Source organism: Dasypus novemcinctus, chromosome 4 (genome assembly GCF_030445035.2).
Source record: "Dasypus novemcinctus isolate mDasNov1 chromosome 4, mDasNov1.1.hap2, whole genome shotgun sequence".
In the NCBI taxonomy this organism is placed as follows: domain Eukaryota; kingdom Metazoa; phylum Chordata; class Mammalia; order Cingulata; family Dasypodidae; genus Dasypus; species Dasypus novemcinctus.
Window position 1 is genome coordinate 78957388 of NC_080676.1, and position 17290 is coordinate 78974677.

Below are 17290 nucleotides of genomic sequence, written 5' to 3' on the forward strand. Positions count from 1 at the left end.
GCATTCTTACATACATCTAATATTGCATTAAAATTATCTGATTAAATGTTTGTCTTGCTTACTCCCCTTAAAGTTCGTCAGGAGTAGGCAAGAAGCTGTTCAAAGGAAGGGAACATTTTTTTAATTCATCTTGGCCTTATTAAGAATTCATATGGGGGCAGCAGATGTGGCTCAGACAACTGGGCTCCCACCTACTACATGTGAAGTCGCTGGTTTGTGTCCTGGTGCCTCCCAAAGAAGACAGTGAGCTGGCACAATGGGCAGATGTGGCAGGCTGACACAACAAGAGATACAAGAAGAAAAGAACATAATGGGAGACACAAACGAAGCAAGGAGCGGAGATTCCCAGTGCCTCCTAAAGAAGACAGCTAGCTGATGCAACAGGCAGGTGCCGCGAGCTGATGCAACAAGATGATTCAACAAGATGACGCAACAAGAGACGTGGGGTGGAAAACAGAGCGAGAGATACAACAAAGCAGGGAGTGGAGGTGGCTCAAGCAATTAGACACCTCCCTTCCACATTGGAGGTCCTGAGTACAGCTCCCAGTGCCTTCTAAAGAAACAAGGAAGACGAACAGACTTAGCAAGTGGAAAACAACAAGAGAGTGGGGAGAAATAAATAAATAAAATAAATCTTAAAAAAAAATTGCCACAACCTCAGTGACTTGCAGCAATAAACGTTAAAAAAAAACAAACTTTGTAGGATACAGTTTTTGGCACATAGTGTCTGCTGAATAAGTTATATTGAATTGAGTGGAACTTGGCATTTTATTTATTGGACTTTGTGTGAGCAGTTAGTAGGAGTGGAGGCATACTTCCTTCCATTTATCACTTGCTACACAGAGAAAAACCTTTGGATTTAGTAGCATTTAGATAATAATGCTTTATTGATCTAATTCATCCTGGATTAACTGGCTACTATACTTATCTTCTAGGGTTAAGAGGAATACGAAGTAAAATTTGTACTAGTTCTTAAAATCTAAAGCAAATATTTCTAACAATAATTTTACAGTATTATACTTAGCTCTAAACTGGAGATTTTGCAACTTTAGTAGACTGCTGATAAATAGCACTGCAAACTCAGCTCATTATTGAACCTCTCAAAGCACTCCTTTGAGACCTTATATATGATGCTTTTCTTAAAGTTTTACAAACTCTGTGTCCCTTTCACATGGTTGCTTATGGCTTATAGGTTTTGTGAGTTCCATTCTCTACTTTTCCTGTAGGGATCACTACTCTTAAGGCTTTGTATACATTTCTCTTCCCTAGTAAAAAGTGGTATTTGGAGTAAACTTAGTTTTCATGTCTAGTGTCATAGGTTAACTTTGTGTTTTGTGTCATATTTTATTCGACTCACCTTTATCACTGCCATTTCCACCACTGCACTCCTTGCTCAGATAATCTCTTGAAGCAGCTGAACACGTTATGTATTCTCTTTTCATTTGTTTCATTAATATTCTTTTCTTCATTCAGCAAATAGCTATGATTTCCTTCCTGTGTGCAAAGAAATATTCTAGTTGTTGGGGATAGTGCAAAGAACATGACATGAAACTTATATAGTAGAGGGAAAATGGGCCATTAACATGTAAGAAATAAAACTTCAGAGAGTGATAAATATTAAGAAAGTAAAATACTTAAAAGAGGTTAAAATAGGAAATTTTGAATTGTATATATGTTACTACAATAAAAGGTTTTTTTAAAAAATAAAAAGAAATAAAACAGGGAACTGCAAATGTACCTGAAGAAGGGAAGGACTGTGTAAGAATAGTCAGGGAAGGCCTCTCTGAGGACTTGAAATCTGAATGATAAAAAGAGGACAGCCATTCAAAGATGCTGAGAAGCATTTCAGATAGAGAAGAGAGCGAATACCATGAAGTATGAATGAACTCGATATGTTTCTGGAGTGTAGTAAACAACAACAAAAAAGGGACAGGGTGAGAAGAGGTTGAATATTAAGTGGAGTCAAATCATGAGGACCCTTTAATATCATGTTAGGACATCTGAATGTACTATAAGAATGTACATCTCTTTTTTAGCATATGTTTTAGCAGCTCAGAATGAGTATAAGCTCCTTGAGGCCATATTAATACTTAATTTTTTTCATTCTCCGGGGTGTTACTACTCCTTTTTTCCCCTATATACACATTGTAATAGAATATAGAGGTAGAAATCAGAAGATCTGGATTCTGATCCCAGCTCTTTATGAACTGGTAGTATAACCTTAGCAGGTCATGTCATTTTTGTTTCCTCATTTAGTTATTGAGGATATTGGATAACTCCTTTCCAGTGCTAAATTTCCTGTCTTTATGAATATATATGAAAGAAAATAAATTATTATTGCTATATTAATGCAAAATGTATATTATGAACACAGTAGGATTATAATTGAATTAAGGCAAATTTATTGCCCTAGAAGTCCCAAATTATGCTGCAAAAATGACTGCTTCACATCACATGCTCTGGCATCCTTTTCCTTTAAAGCCTTCACTGTTTGTTGTACTTCATTTGAGGTTCATTGTAATTATCTAGTACCATTATAGCTCATATCTTCTGATCTTCTCTTGCCTCTTTATTTAAATAAGCCTTTTATCTCACCCGAACTATTTTGTCAAGTTTCTTTTGTTTTGATTATTTTTCATGCATCTCAGGTAGTATCACAGGCAGTAACATCTCTGTTTTTTCTAAGACTCCAAGTATATAATCTAAAGATAACTATTTTGTTACTTTCAGAAAAACTGTCTTCTCAGATTGCTCTCCTGGAGATTCAGATTAGAACTGGAAAGGAAGATAGAGAAGTCAGCCAGGTAAGTAATACATTCTTAAAATAACCAGAATGTAAACTAGATTAAGAGGTGCTTCAAATTTAAAAATTCTGCAATTTTCTAATTTTGACAAAGAATGAGATCTATTTAAGAGAGCCATATGGTTATTATTTATCACATACTCTCATTTGTTTCTGAGTATTTGGAATTCCTCATATGTCCTGAATCAAAGCAAGTACAGTAGCCACTCATTGGGGATCCCATAGCACAGTTCTCATGCTGGGTTTATCTCAATTTATTTGTTCATCTCTGAAAAATTTCTCAATGAAGAGATGAGAGAGAATCTTCCCCCATTCAATTTGTGCAGTTTTACTTAGGATTATGAGAAAGGTCTCTTCTTCCAATCAGTAAGTCACGATAGAGTCATAAATGGCTTTGAAAAATAACTGCTTGACAGAAGCAGTTGACTACTTACATTCAATATCTTTTCATGGGACCACTGATGCTCTCTGTTCACAAAGTGGTTAAGAAGGGCCTAAATTTTGAAAATTGTATATTGCTGATAAATTATAAAATCAAGAGAAAAAAAAAATTAATCTTATTTGACCAAGGAGATGTTTAATATTTTAATCTGTGCAACAATAGTGTCTCCTGAAAACAAGATAACTTAGAGTAAAAAAGAACACCTGATCAGAAAGAACAAAAGATAAGAAAGAGATCTGGTAAGAAAAAGAATAACAACAGAACCAGAAGAGAGAAAAAATAAACAACATAATGGAAAAGAAAGAAAGAACAACAACAAACAATGCAGAAATTGCAAGTGGAAAGTAGAGAAAAAATAATGGCTTGGAGTAAGAGAGTGGGAGTACACAGGTTCATAGAGGGGACTTCTGGGGATGATGGCAGAGTAAGGAGCTCTAGGACTCAGTCCTTCCATCAAAACAACTATTAAGCAAGCAGAAACTGTCTGAAAGAGCTATTTTGAAACTCCAGAGGCCGAAAGAACACTGTATAGCATCCAGGAGAAAGGAGGAGGAAGAGACTAATAAATTATGGTTAAGAACTGTAAATTGCTCCCTCTGCGCAGTGGCTGCTGGCACCCATTCCCCACTCTCATGACACCCATCATGGGATCCAGCCCATGGTTAGCTACTGGTAACAGAAAGGGATATAAACATCTTCGCCAAGAATTAGGGTGGGCATGGCCCATCACTGATCATGTCTTTCGATTAGTGAATTTGAATCTCTCGGTCCTGCTCTGAGGGTAGATATTATTTCAATCCACCCTGGACAATGGCTGCGGCAGCCATTGTTTTAGCCCTCCCTGGGCAGGGATAGAGGCAGTGGAGATTTAAAGAGATAGCATTTCCTCAGGGCTGTGGGGTACAGTTAGCTGTAGGTATTCATTTGCTGGGCAGGCAATGAAAGCTCAGAGCCATCAGAGAAGGTATTGGCATCCATCCTATTCACTTCCCCAGGGCACTTTGGAGCCAGTTGGCTCCCCCTTCATGGGTCCTTGGCGCTGTTTTGGCTGGGAAAGACTGACCTGGGAAAGTCCTCTCTGGGATGACCCTCCTTCCAGAATTTGCCCTTCAGGCACAAGCAGTATGAGACAATAAAAGGAGTGTATAAAACTAAAGAGGTACATGGTGGGTCAAAGACCTGCTGGCTTCACATAACCAGGAGAGGGAGGTATGTCTCCTGTGAAACATAGGGGAAAACCAAACTCCTATAAATAGGGGAACTCTAAAACAACTAACAAGCCAACAGTCTAGGAGTCACAGAGGCCCGGAAAGACAGGGAAAACCCTGTACACTACATCTGCCGTGGGCAGATCTTCCTGATAGCAGGGTTGAAGCTCAAAAATTCTTGTCTCATCACTAGCTAGTTATAAAACCAAGAAACACATCTCAGGAAGTAAATCCCAGAGTTAAATTTAAAACATTAAAATATTAAAATTTGCAACAAGAGTACAAGATAAACAAAGAAATAGGAAATGGAAGAGGATAAAATAAAGGAAACATCAGTGAAGAAGTAGAGAATATGAACAAACTGAACATAGACTTTTAAAAAAATGATTCTGAAAATGCTCAAGGAGATGAAGGATCAAGTACAGAGAAAAAAACTATAGGATATCAGGAGAACAATGAATGATCAAAATGAGACTCTAATTAAAAGAGATGGAAATTTTAAAAAGGATCCAAACAGCTACTGGAGTTAAATGAAAAATGCCCAGGAGAGTTTCACGAGCCAGATTGGAGCTGGCAGAAAAAGAATCACTAAACTTGAAGAAATGAATCAGTCTGAGGAGCATAAAGAAAAAATATTAAAAGCAAAAATAGCCTAAGACAGCTATCATGTGCACCCATATGATGTATTATGGGAGTCCCAGAAGGAGAAGAAAGGGGCAGAAGGAATAGTCAAAGAAATAATGACAGAGAACTTCCCACACTGAGCAAAAGATGTGAATATGCATATCCAAGAAGGCCAGAGAATAAACCAATGGGTTAAAAAGGAAATCAGTGGGGAGTGGATGTGGTTCAAGCAGTTGAGTGCCTGCTTCCCACATGAGAGGTCCCTGATTTGGTCCCCAGTGCCTCCTAAAAACAAACAAAAAACCAACAAGCAAACAAATTAAAAAAAACAGGGAAGTTATATGGCTCAGTGGTTGAGCACAAGCTTCCCACATACAAGGTCCAGGGTTCAATCCCCAACTCCAATACTAAAAAAAAAACAAAACTGAAATCAGATGGAAAATTAGGAAATATCTTGAGGTGAATGAAACTGAAAGTACAACATACCAAAACTTATGGGGTGGTGCAAGAGATTGAGTGCCTCTCTCCCACTTGGGAAGGTCCCAGGATCAGTTCCTGGTGCCACCCAAAGAGAAAACAAGCAGACACAGAAGAACATACAGTGAATGGATACAGAGAGTAGACAACTGGAGGGGGAGGTGGAGAAATAAATAAATCTTAAAAAAAAAAACCTTATGGGATGCAGTGAAGGCTGGGCTGAGGGAAATTTATAGCTCTACATGCTTATTAACAAGTAGAAAGATGTCAGTAACAGACGTAATCAAAACTGGAAGAACTAGAAAAAGAAGTGCAAACTAATCCTAAAGAGAGCAGAAGGAAGGAAGTAAAGTTTAGAGCAGAGATAAATGAAATAGAAAACAAACAGTGAAGAGAATCAACACAATTGAAAGGTGATTCTTTGAAAAGATCTATAAAATTGACAAACCATTAGCTATACTGACAAAGAAAAGAGAGAGTATACAAATAATAAAAATCAGAAATGAAAGGGGGGCTTGACTACACACCCTGCTGAAATAAAAAGGAGTATGAGATGATACTATGAACAAGTGTATGCCAATAAATTAGATAACCTAGGTGAAATGGACAAATTCTTAGAAACACACAAACTACCTACATTGACTCAAGAAGAAATAGAATTTCGCAATACACCAATTGCTAGTAAAGAAAATCAATCAGTCATCAAAAGGCTCCCAGCAAAGAAAAGCCCAGAACCAGATGGTTTTGCAGGGGAATTCTATCAAACATTGGAAAAGACTTACCTCCAATTTTGCTCAAACTGTTTAAAAAAATTGAAGAGGAAAGAACACTCTCTAACTCATTCTGTGAGGCCAACATCAACCTCATACCAAAGTCAGATAAAGATAACCACAAGAAAAGAAAACTACAAACCAATATCTCTTATGAATATAGATGTAAAAAATCCTCAGCAAACTATTAGCACATTGTATCCAACAAGACATTAAAAGAACTATATACCTTGATCAATTGGGATTTATCCCTGGTATGCCAGGGTGATTCAAAATATCAATTAATGTAATACACCACATGTATTAGTCAGCCAAAGGGGTGCTGATGGTAAATACCAGAAGCCTGCTGGCTTTTATAAAGGGTATTTATTTGGGGTAGGAGCTTACAGTTACCAAGCCATAAAGCATAAGTTACTCTTCTCACCAAAGTCTATTTCCATGTGTTGGCGCAAGATGGCTGCCAACGTCTTTGAGGGTTCAGACTTCCTAGCTCAGCTCTGGTTTCTCCACAAGGTCAACCTATAGACTGTGAGGTTCTCTAGGCTTTGCCTCTCTCCACAAGTCAGCTGTGGACTATAAGGTGAATGGCTTTTTCTCTCTATCTAGGGTTTTTGCCATATCTAAGGAGCTATCTCTATTCCTCTGTGTTCTTCTTCTGGCTCAGGTCCTCTCTTCCCAGGGATTGTTCTCTTTTCTCTGTGTGCTGACTTCCTGGAGCTCCAGCTTAAGACTTCAGCATCAAACCCCAACATCAAAACTCCAACATCAAAAATCCTCAGTTCTGTCCTTTGCCATACCTTTTATCTATGAGTCCCTACCCACCAAGGAGTGGGGACTCAGCACTCTAATGACGTGGCCCAATCAAAGCCTTAATCATAACAATCATGCCCAGATACAGACCATATTACAAACATAATCCAGTATCTATTCTTGGAATTCATAACTATATCAAACTGCTACACCACATTAATAGAATAAAGGAAAAAGATTTTATATATATATATATAAAATCTCCACTGATGGAGAAAAGGAATTTGATAAAATTTAGCATCTTTTCATGGTAAAAGCACTTAGAGCACTAAGAATAAAGAAACTTCAATACGTTAAAGTGCATATATGAAAAGCCCACAGCACATCCTACTTAGTGGTGGAAGACTAAAAACTTTCCCTCTAAGATCAGGAACAAGACAAGGATGCTCACTGTTATTCAACATTGTACTAGAAGTTCTTGTCAGAGCAATTAGGCAAAAAAAAACCCCAAAAGGCATCCAAATTAGAAAGGAAGAAGTAAAACGTGCCCTATTTGCACAATATATGATCCTATATACAGAAAATCCCAAAAAATCTACAACAAAGTTCCTGTAACTAATAAATGAGTTCAGCAAAGTGGTAGAGTATAAGATCAACACCCAAAAACCAGTACTGTTTCTACACAAAAGCAATGAACATTTGGAAGAAGAAATCAAGGAAAAAATTCCATTCACAATAGCAACTGAAATATCAAATATCTAGGAATAAATCTAAACCAAGGATGTAAAAGATTTGTACAAAGGAAACTACAAAACATTGCTGAAAGAAATTAAAGAAGACTTAAATAAATGAAGGACATCTAAGGCTCAATGATTGAAATACTTAAGATATTAATATTAGCCAAGCAATGTATAGACTCAATGCAGTCCAAGTAAAAATTTCAACAACCTTCCTTGCAGAAATGGAAAGGCCAATCATAAAATTTATATGGAAAGGTACAAGGCTCTGAATATCTAAAGCCATCTTAAAAAAGAAGAAAGAGTTTCCCCATCTTAATAAAAGCCACAGGAATGAAAACAGCATGGTACCGGCACAAAGACAGACATATAGTCCAATGGAGAAGAATTGGGAGCTCAAAAATCAACCTTCATATTTTAGGCCAACTGATTTGTGACAAGGTGGTGAAGACCAGTCAATTGGGAAAGAATAGTCTCTTCAACAAATGATGCTGGGAAAACTGGATCTTCATTTGCAAAATAAAGAAGGAGGATCCCTACCTCATACCTTGTACAAATCAACTCAAAATGGATCAAAGACTTTAATATAGAACTACCAAACTCCTTGAACTATCAAACTCCTTGATAAAAACATAGGGGAACATCTTCAGACATTGTGTTAGGCAATGGTCTCTTATGCTTTATACCCAAAGCACAAGCAACAAAAAGAAAAATAGATATATGGGACCTCATCAAAATGAAAACCTTTGTTCCTCAAAGGACTTTATCATAAAAGTGAAAGGACTGTACAAAATGGGAGAAAATATTTGGAAAGCACATAACTGATAAAGGTTTAATATCCAGAATATATAAAGAAATATTTCAACTTAACAACAAAAAGACAAACATTCCAATTAAGAAATGAGCAAAAGACTGGATCCAAAGTAGATATAAAAATGGCCAGGAAAACAAAAACAATAACTACAAAAAAAAAAAAAAAAAAAAGACAAAGAAAAATGGCCAGAAAGCATATGAAAAGATGCTTAACATCATTAGTCACAAGGAAATGTAAATCAAAATCACAGTAAGATACCATTTCACATCCATTAGAATAGTTTCTAATAAAAAGACAGAAAATAAGTGCTGGAGAGGATGTGGAGAAATAGGAACAATCATTCATTGCTGGTGCTGTATAAAATGGTGCAGCCCCTATGGAAGACAGTGTGGCAGTTCCTCAGAAAGCTAAGGATAGAACTACCATATGACCTGGCAATCCAAGTTTCTAAGTATACACCAAAAGTATTGAAAACAGGGACTCAAACAGTTATTTGCATACTGATGTTCACAAAGGCATTATTCACAATTACCAAAAGATGAAGGCAACTCAAGTGCCCATCCACCAGTGAATGGATAAATAAAACGTGGTATTCACACCCAATGGGATATTATTCAGTCATAAAAAGGAATAAATTTCTGATAAATGTGACAACGTGGATGAATCTAGAAGAGTTCATGTTGAGTGAAATAATCCAGACACAAAAGGACAAATATTTTGTGATCCAGACACAAAAGGACAATTATTTTGTGATCTCACTCATTAGAAATAATAAGCAAACTCATAGAGTTTGAATCTAGAATATAGGTTACCAGAGGAAGAGGTGGGATTAAGGAATAGGAAGTTGAGGCATAAACTGTATGGGGTTCCTATTTGGGATAATAGAAATGTTTTGGTAATGGATGGTGGTGATAGTAGCATTAACATTTTGAACTTAAGAGCACTGAAACATATATCTGAATATGAATAAATGAGGAAATGTTAGATTGTTTATATTGTAGCAGAATAAATATTTTTAAAACATCCATGGATCTACACTGCACAGTGAACCCTGAGTTAAATCATGGACCTTATTTAAAAGTAAAATTATAAAAATGTGCTATCATTGATTTAACAAACATTCCACACCAATCCAAGGTGTTGGTGGTGGGGCAGTATGTGGGAATTCTGTTTATGCATGATTGTTCTGTAAACATAGAATTTCTCTAAAAAAAAAAAATCCTGAAAATAAGATCTTTCATAGAAAATGTAGGCTCAGCCAAAAGGGGAAAACCAGTATTAGGAGAAAGAGTAATGAGAGTGTCCAGAAAGAGCAAAGTTCTCTAGTTCTCTGCACTCTTAATGTGGGATATCATTGATTCTTTATACATAAGGAACTGTAGTTAATAGAACTCTCTGTAGGTATTGTGGGGAGCAGCAGAGGGCATGACCAAGGGGATGGAAGAGCATAAGTGAAATAGCATGACATATAGAAAAGAGGAAATAGGAGAAAATAGGAACATTTAGGATAAGAAAGAAAATAAAAAGGAATTTAGTTACCTTGAAGTCTTCTGGCAGAAATTAATATATTTCCTTTATCAGGTCTTTAGCATATGTAAGGATGGATGTGTAGAAATTATAAGGGAACTTTTCCCCTGTATTGAATACTATGTGCAGTTTGATCACTAGAAATTTGAGTATGCTAAAGAGTAATGCAGAGAGCAAAGAATTTTAAATGATTGAAAATAATGGTTATGAAAAATGATGAAATAACTATTCTTAAAATATTGAATAATTCTAAAACTGTGAATATATTTTTCTTACTAAGTGGATGAGAATGATACCAAGGTAATAGCTCATATTCATTGAGTACTTACTATCTGCCAGTTTTTGTTAGTAAATGACAGAGCTAAGATGTGAATCTGGCAGTGATGCTGCAGAGCTTGTACTCTTGACCACTACATTATTTGATACTCCTATGATTTTCTTTTCTGGGGAAAAAAGGGAATATTGGCAAAGGTGGAGATTTCATTGTGTATGCTGCCCCCAAATTCATTTAGTAAAATGTCAATTAAATTTATCATTATGAGATTCATTGATATTGTTTTAAAAAAACACAATGAGAGAAATAAGATTTTGGTAATCTACTTCTCTGTTAATGGCTATCTTATCTAATAGTTGTAACTTTCTCATTTCACTGGATAGTTTAGGAAAAGGAATCCCATAACTTCTTCCTTGATACGGATTGAAACCAAGATTTAATTCATTTCCTGCTTCTCTTTTTATGTTTAAGCAATTCTTAGGAAGAACAAATAGGACTTTTAATATGAAAAAAAAATTTTCCAAATAAGGAATACTTGGAAAATCCATTCCAGATTTCATTAGGTCTTATAAGCATGGCTTGACCTCAGTTTAGGATTGACAGGGTGCTCTGAGATGTCTAATCTGAGAAAAATTGATTTTAAAAATATTTAGCATTTTTCTGGTAGGAAGGAGGACTGAAATTGGAAATGGTCCAAATACCAGTTTCTAATTAGGCTCTTTGTTTTTATAAAACAAGTGATTAAGGCTTTTTACTTTTTTTTTAAAATAGGTCACCTCAGACGATACTACCAGGCTCAACAAAAACAGCTCTTCTACTGAGGAAAGTGGGCAAGATGTCCTAGAAAATACATTTTCCCAGAAACATAAAGAATTATCAGTTTTATTATTGGAAATGAAAGAAGCTCAAGAGGAAATTGCATTTCTTAAACTGCAGCTCCAGGGCAAAAGAACTGAGGAAGATGCTGAGGTTATTGACCAGATAGAAATGAAACAGAAAGAGAGTGAGGGAATAGCTCCTGTTAGAATGGAAGTATTGCCTGAAGATACAGAGCACGGTTTTCCCTTAAGGCTAGATGAAGAGAGCAGTCTTTCAGCAATTGAAAAAGAAGAGCAGGCAGACCTTAAACATCAAGATAGAACATCCAAGGAATTATCTTTAACAGATGCTGGAATGGAATTGGAATCAACAAAGCAGGTTGCAGTTGATAAATCCCTTTCTGTTTTACCAGATATCAGTGAGTGTAAACAGGATGAAATGGAAAGGTTAAAAAGCCAAATTTCAGAGCTTGAGAAGAGCTTTCATAAAATGGAAGAAATCTATGAAAAAAATTTAGATGAGAAAGCCAAGGAAATAATCAACCTAACCCAGCTGATTGAGGAGTTTAAGAAAAATGCTGAAAACACCAGCAGTGCTTTCACTGCTTTATCTGAAGAAAGAGACCAGCTTCTTTCTCAGGTCAAGGAACTTAGCATAGTAACGGAACTGAGGGCTCAGGTACAACAACTGGAAGCAAATCTTACAGAAGCAGAAAGGCAAAGAATACTTGACCATGAAGGCCAAACTACTCATCATAACCTGCTTACTGAACAGATCCACAGTCTCAGCATTGAAGCTAAATCTAAAGATGTGAAAATTGAAGTTTTACAGAATGAACTGGATCATGTGCAGCTTCAATTTTCTGAACAGAGTACACTGATACGCAGCTTGCAAAGCCAGCTGCAGAAGAAGGAAGGTGAAGTGCTTGAAGGGAAGGAACATGTGAGAGATATCTCAAATAGGATGAAAGAACTTTCACAAGCTCTTTCACAGAAAGAACTTGAAATAGCAAAAATGGATCAACTCTTATTAGAGAAAAAGAGAGATGTGGAACTCCTCCAACAAACCATTGAGGAGAAGAATCAGCAAGTGACAGAAATCAGCTTTAGTATGACTGAGAAAGTGGTTCAACTTAATGAAGAGAAGTTTTCTCTTGGAGTTGAAATCAAGACTCTAAAGGAACAGCTGAATATATTATCCAGAGCTGAAGAAGCAAAAAAAGAGCAGGTGGAAGAAGATAAGGAAGTTGTCTCTGACCTTAAACATAATTATGATGAGTTGCACACATCAGAGCTAATAAGTAAAGAAGACCTTCAGCATGAAATAGACCTTCTAAAGAAAGAAAGTGAACAGAGAAAGAGAAAGCTCCAGGCAGCTCTAATTAACAGAAAAGAACTTCTACAAAGAGTCGGTAGATTAGAAGAGGAATTGGCCAAAGTGAGAGATGAATCTAAGAAAGAGATCCCACTTAATGGAAGTGAGAAGACTGAAACTGAAGAAAACAAAGAGAACAAAAATGCAGAAATATGTTTGTCTTCTAAGTGTCAAGATAGGGAAATTTCTTTAAAACAGACAATATCTGAAAAAGAAGTAGAGCTAGAGCATATAAGAAGGGATTTGGAAGGAAAGGTGGCTGCTGAAGAACAGTTACAGGCTATGGTCGAACAGATGAATCAGAACTTGCAAGATAAGACAAACCTAATAGATTTGCTCCAAGCAGAAATCATTGAAAACCAAGCAGTTATCCAGAAGTTAGCCACAGGTAACAAGGATGCAGGTGATGGAGACTCAGTAGCACCTGTAAAAGAAACAGTGGCGATCAGTCCAGCTGGTGCAGGTAGTGGAGAACATTGGAAACCAGAACTGGAAGAAAAGATACTGGACCTTGAAAAAGAAAAGAAACAACTTCAAAAGAAGCTACAGGAAGTGTTAACCTCACGCAAGGTGATTCTGAAAAAGGCACAGGAGAAGGAAAGGCATCTTAAGGAGGAGCTAAAGCAACAGAAAGATGACTATAATTGCTTGCAAGAACAGTTTGATAAGCAAAGCAAGGAAAATGAGAACATTGGAGACCAGTTAAGGCAACTCCAGATTCAAGCAGGGGAGTCTATAGTCAGAAAACTCCCACCAGGCACTAACCAGCAAGAATCAAGCTCTCCCTTGCAAGGTTTAGAAGAACCTTTATTCAAAGCCACAGAACAACAACCTGCTCAACCTATTTCAGAGGCCAATGCTCTGCAGTGCGATACTTCTGTTTCCCAGATTAAGACCCAGTTGAAAGAATTAGAGGCTGAGAAAGAGGAGTTAGAATTGAAGGTTAGTTCTACAATGAGTGAGCTTACTAAAAAATCAGAAGAAGTATTTCAATTACAAGAGCAGATAAGTAAACAGGATTTAGAGATCCAGAGTCTGAAGACAGCAACCTGTGAAACTGAAGCCCATGCAGAAAACCTGAAGCTGAAATTGGAAAGCAGCCAAGTTGAAGTTGCTAGGTTAGAGCATCTCAGAGAATTACAGCCTGCACTAGATGAACTGCAAAGACTTATAAATAAGAAGGAAGAAGAAGTTAGCCACCTTTCTGGACAGCTTAGTGAGAAAGAGGAAACCCTTACTAAAGTGAAGATAGACATAATAGAAAAAGAGGAGTTAATTAAAGTTTTACATACACAGCTGGAAATGCAAGCTAAAGAATATGATGAGAAGATAAAGCACTTAAAAGTGGAAAATTGTGAAATGAAGCAAAAAACAGAAGAGATTGGAGAAGAAAGTAAAGCAAAGCAACAATTACAGAGGAAACTTCAAGCTGCCCTTATTTCCCGAAAAGAAGCATTAAAAGAAAACAAAGGTCTCCAAGAGGAGTTGTCTTTGGCCAGAGATGGCATTGAACACCTCACAAAGTCTCTGGCAGATAAGGAAAGCCAAATTTCTGCTCAAAATAAAGAAAAAGATATAGTCTTAGGAAAGTTAGCTCTTCTTCAGGAAGAAAGAGACAAATTAATTACAGAAATGGACAGGTCTTTGCTAGAAAATCAAAGTCTCAGTGGCTCTTGTGAAAGTTTGAAACTAGCTCTAGAGGGTCTTACTGAAGACAAGGAAAACCTAGTAAAGGAAATTGATGCTTTGAAATGTTCTCAGATTGCAGAAATCACTGAGTGGCAAGAGAAACACAGGGAGCTACAAAAAGAGTATGAAGTTCTTCTGCAGTCCTATGAGAATGTTAGTAATGAGGCAGAAAGGATTCACCATGTGGTAGAAACTGTGAGGCAAGAAAAGCAAGAACTGTATGGCAAGTTAAGAAGCACTGAAGCAAACAAGAAAGAGGCAGAAAAGCAGTTGCAGGAAGCCGAACAAGAAATGGAAGAAATGAAAGAAAAGATGAGAAAGTTTGCTAAATCTAAACAGCAGAAAATCCTAGAGCTGGAAGAAGAAAATGACCGGCTTCAAGCAGAGATACACCCTGCAGGAGGTTCTAAAGAACATATGGAAGCAATTCTTTCTTCCAATTCCAGCTTGAAGGAGGAACTTGAAAGGGTCAAAGCAGAATATAAAACCCTTTGTAAAGAGTTTGAGGATTTAATGGCCGAGAAGAACTTTCTGAGTCAAGAGGTTCAAGATTTAAGGCATCAGATAGATGATAATTTATCCAAACAAGCTAGCTTAGAGACCACAGAGAAACATAATAACCAAACAGATATTATTGAAGCAATACAGTCTGTGCCAGATGAGGCTAAAGAACAAGACTCTCTGAATATGAGCACAAGGCCTGAATATTCAGAATCCTTCCAATCAGAGCACAGTGCCAAGGTAAATTCTGACATATGTGAAAATATAAGCTCACATGATGAAATTAATAACTACCTTCAGCAGATTGATCAGCTCAAAGAAAGGATTGCTAAATTAGAGGAGGAGAAGCAGAAAGAAAACAAATTTAGTCAGGCATTAGAAAATGAGAGAAATGCCTTGCTGAGTCAAATATCAGCAAAGGATGGTGAACTGAAAATGCTTCAGGAAGAAGTAAACAAAATGAACCTGTTAAATCAGCAGACCCAAGAAGAACTCTCCAAAGTTACCAAATTAAAGGAGACAGCAGAAGAAGAAAAAGATGATTTGGAAGAGAGACTTATGAATCAGTTAGCAGAACTTAATGGAAGCATTGGGAATTATTATCAGGATGTTACAGATGCCCAAATAAAAAATGAGCTCCTGGAATCTGAAATGCAAAACCTTAAAAAGTGTATGAATGAATTGGAAGAAGAGAAACAGCAATTAGTCAAGGAAAAAACTAAGGTAGAATCAGAAATACGAAAGGAATATTTGGAAAAAATACAAGGTGCTCAGAAAGGACCAGGCAATAAAAGCCATGCGAAGGAACTTCAGGAACTGTTAAAAGAAAAACAGCAAGAAGTAAAGCAATTGCAGAAGGACTGCATCAGATATCAAGAGAAAATCAGTGCTCTGGAGAGAACGGTTAAGGCTCTAGAATTTGTTCAAACTGAGTCCCAAAAAGATTTGGAGATAACCAAAGAAAATCTGGCTCAAGCAGAAGAGCACCGCAAGAAGGCACAAGAAGAGTTAGCTAGCTTCAAAGTATTGCTAGATGACACTCAAAGTGAAGCTGCAAGAGTCCTAGCAGACAATCTCAAGTTGAAAAAAGAACTTCAGGCAAATAAAGAACTAGTTAAAAGCCAAATGAAACAGAAGGATGAAGATCTTGAGCGAAGGCTGCAGCAGGCAGAAGATAAACACCTGAAACAGAATAAGAATATTCAAGAGAAACTGGATGTTTTGCAAAGAGAAAAAACCCACTTGGAAGAGACATTTGCAGAGATTCAGGTTACTTTGAACCAGAGAGACAAGGAAGTTAAGCAACTTCAGTATAACCTGGACAGTACTGTGGCCCAGCTTGCAGCTTTCACGAAGAGTATGTCTTCCCTCCAGGATGATCGAGATAGGGTGATAGATGAAGCAAAGAAATGGGAGAGGAAGTTCAGTGATGCAATTCAAACCAAAGAGGAAGAAATTAGACTCAAAGAGGAGAATTGCAATGTTCTAAAGGACCAACTTAGGCAGATGTCCATCCATATGGAGGAACTGAAGATAAACATTTCCAGGTAAATGAATGATAAATTTTCTTTGCTTCTCCAGGGTTAGTTGGAGGAACTATTTCTTTTTCCTTTCAGATTATGGAATTAATTTTGGCTTAATTAAATTCCATTAAAGGAGATCTGATATTCTTATCTCTTCCTACTCTTTTTTCACTCTGGCAAGTAACTTGCTGCTACAACTTATATTGACATGAAAAATTTTTATCTTCTTTTCTTCCTAATGAGAGAGCTCTTAGATCTCTCCCTTTTCATTTTCATTTCTAGTACCCTTTCTGGATGTTGACCACAGTATTCCCAAATTATTCCTTAGACTCCTAAATGGTCTCTTCTCTTCTCCATATCCTGCATCAACTCATACTGCATATACCTCTTAGAGTTATAATAATTGTATTATAATTAATATAATTATATTGTCACTTTGTAAGCTCAAAAGCTAACATTGTCCCCCATCTTTTTGCATGCCTCCATTTCTTTTTTTAATTTTTTTAATCTTAATATTTTAATTATCATTTATGAAATTATAATTTGGCAGTAAAAATCACTTTTCACAAAGACATTACCCAGGTTATTCTCAATTCATTCATTTTGCCTTTCCATTTCTCCTGGTAGCTTTTTAAGAATCCACAACTTCAATTTTTCTAGCTGGCTTTGCTTAGCTCATGATAAACATCTGGGAAACTTTAAAACTTTATGCTCACACCTAGAGATTTCAGCATTAAGTTTGTCTCTTCACCCCAAGAATGAAGAACTCACTCATCTGCAGTTCCATGACACTGAAATAATTCAGGAAGTGTACTGTCAATTTTCTGAAGAGCTGGGTAAATAGCAGATGTTTTATTCAGAACACTAGAAAGAGCAAATATCCTGCCACATCTTGATGATTTCTATATGCTAAATGCATTGCCATGCATCCTGCCATTGAAAATCCTCCCTCTGATGG

General features: G+C 36.7%; 1 protein-coding gene across 15 annotated transcripts in view; it reads left to right on the forward strand.

The window, feature by feature from the left end:
• Window positions 1-17290, forward strand: part of GOLGB1 (golgin B1) — a 124644-nt gene that overhangs the window by 73633 nt on the left and 33721 nt on the right. For all 15 annotated transcript variants that reach the window (XM_071214756.1, XM_058295735.2, XM_058295740.2 and 12 more), the window contains 2 exons: window positions 2731-2804; window positions 11198-16356. In XM_071214756.1, coding sequence (XP_071070857.1) covers window positions 2731-2804; window positions 11198-16356 — 5233 coding nt within the window. The remainder of the gene's footprint in view (window positions 1-2730; window positions 2805-11197; window positions 16357-17290) is intronic.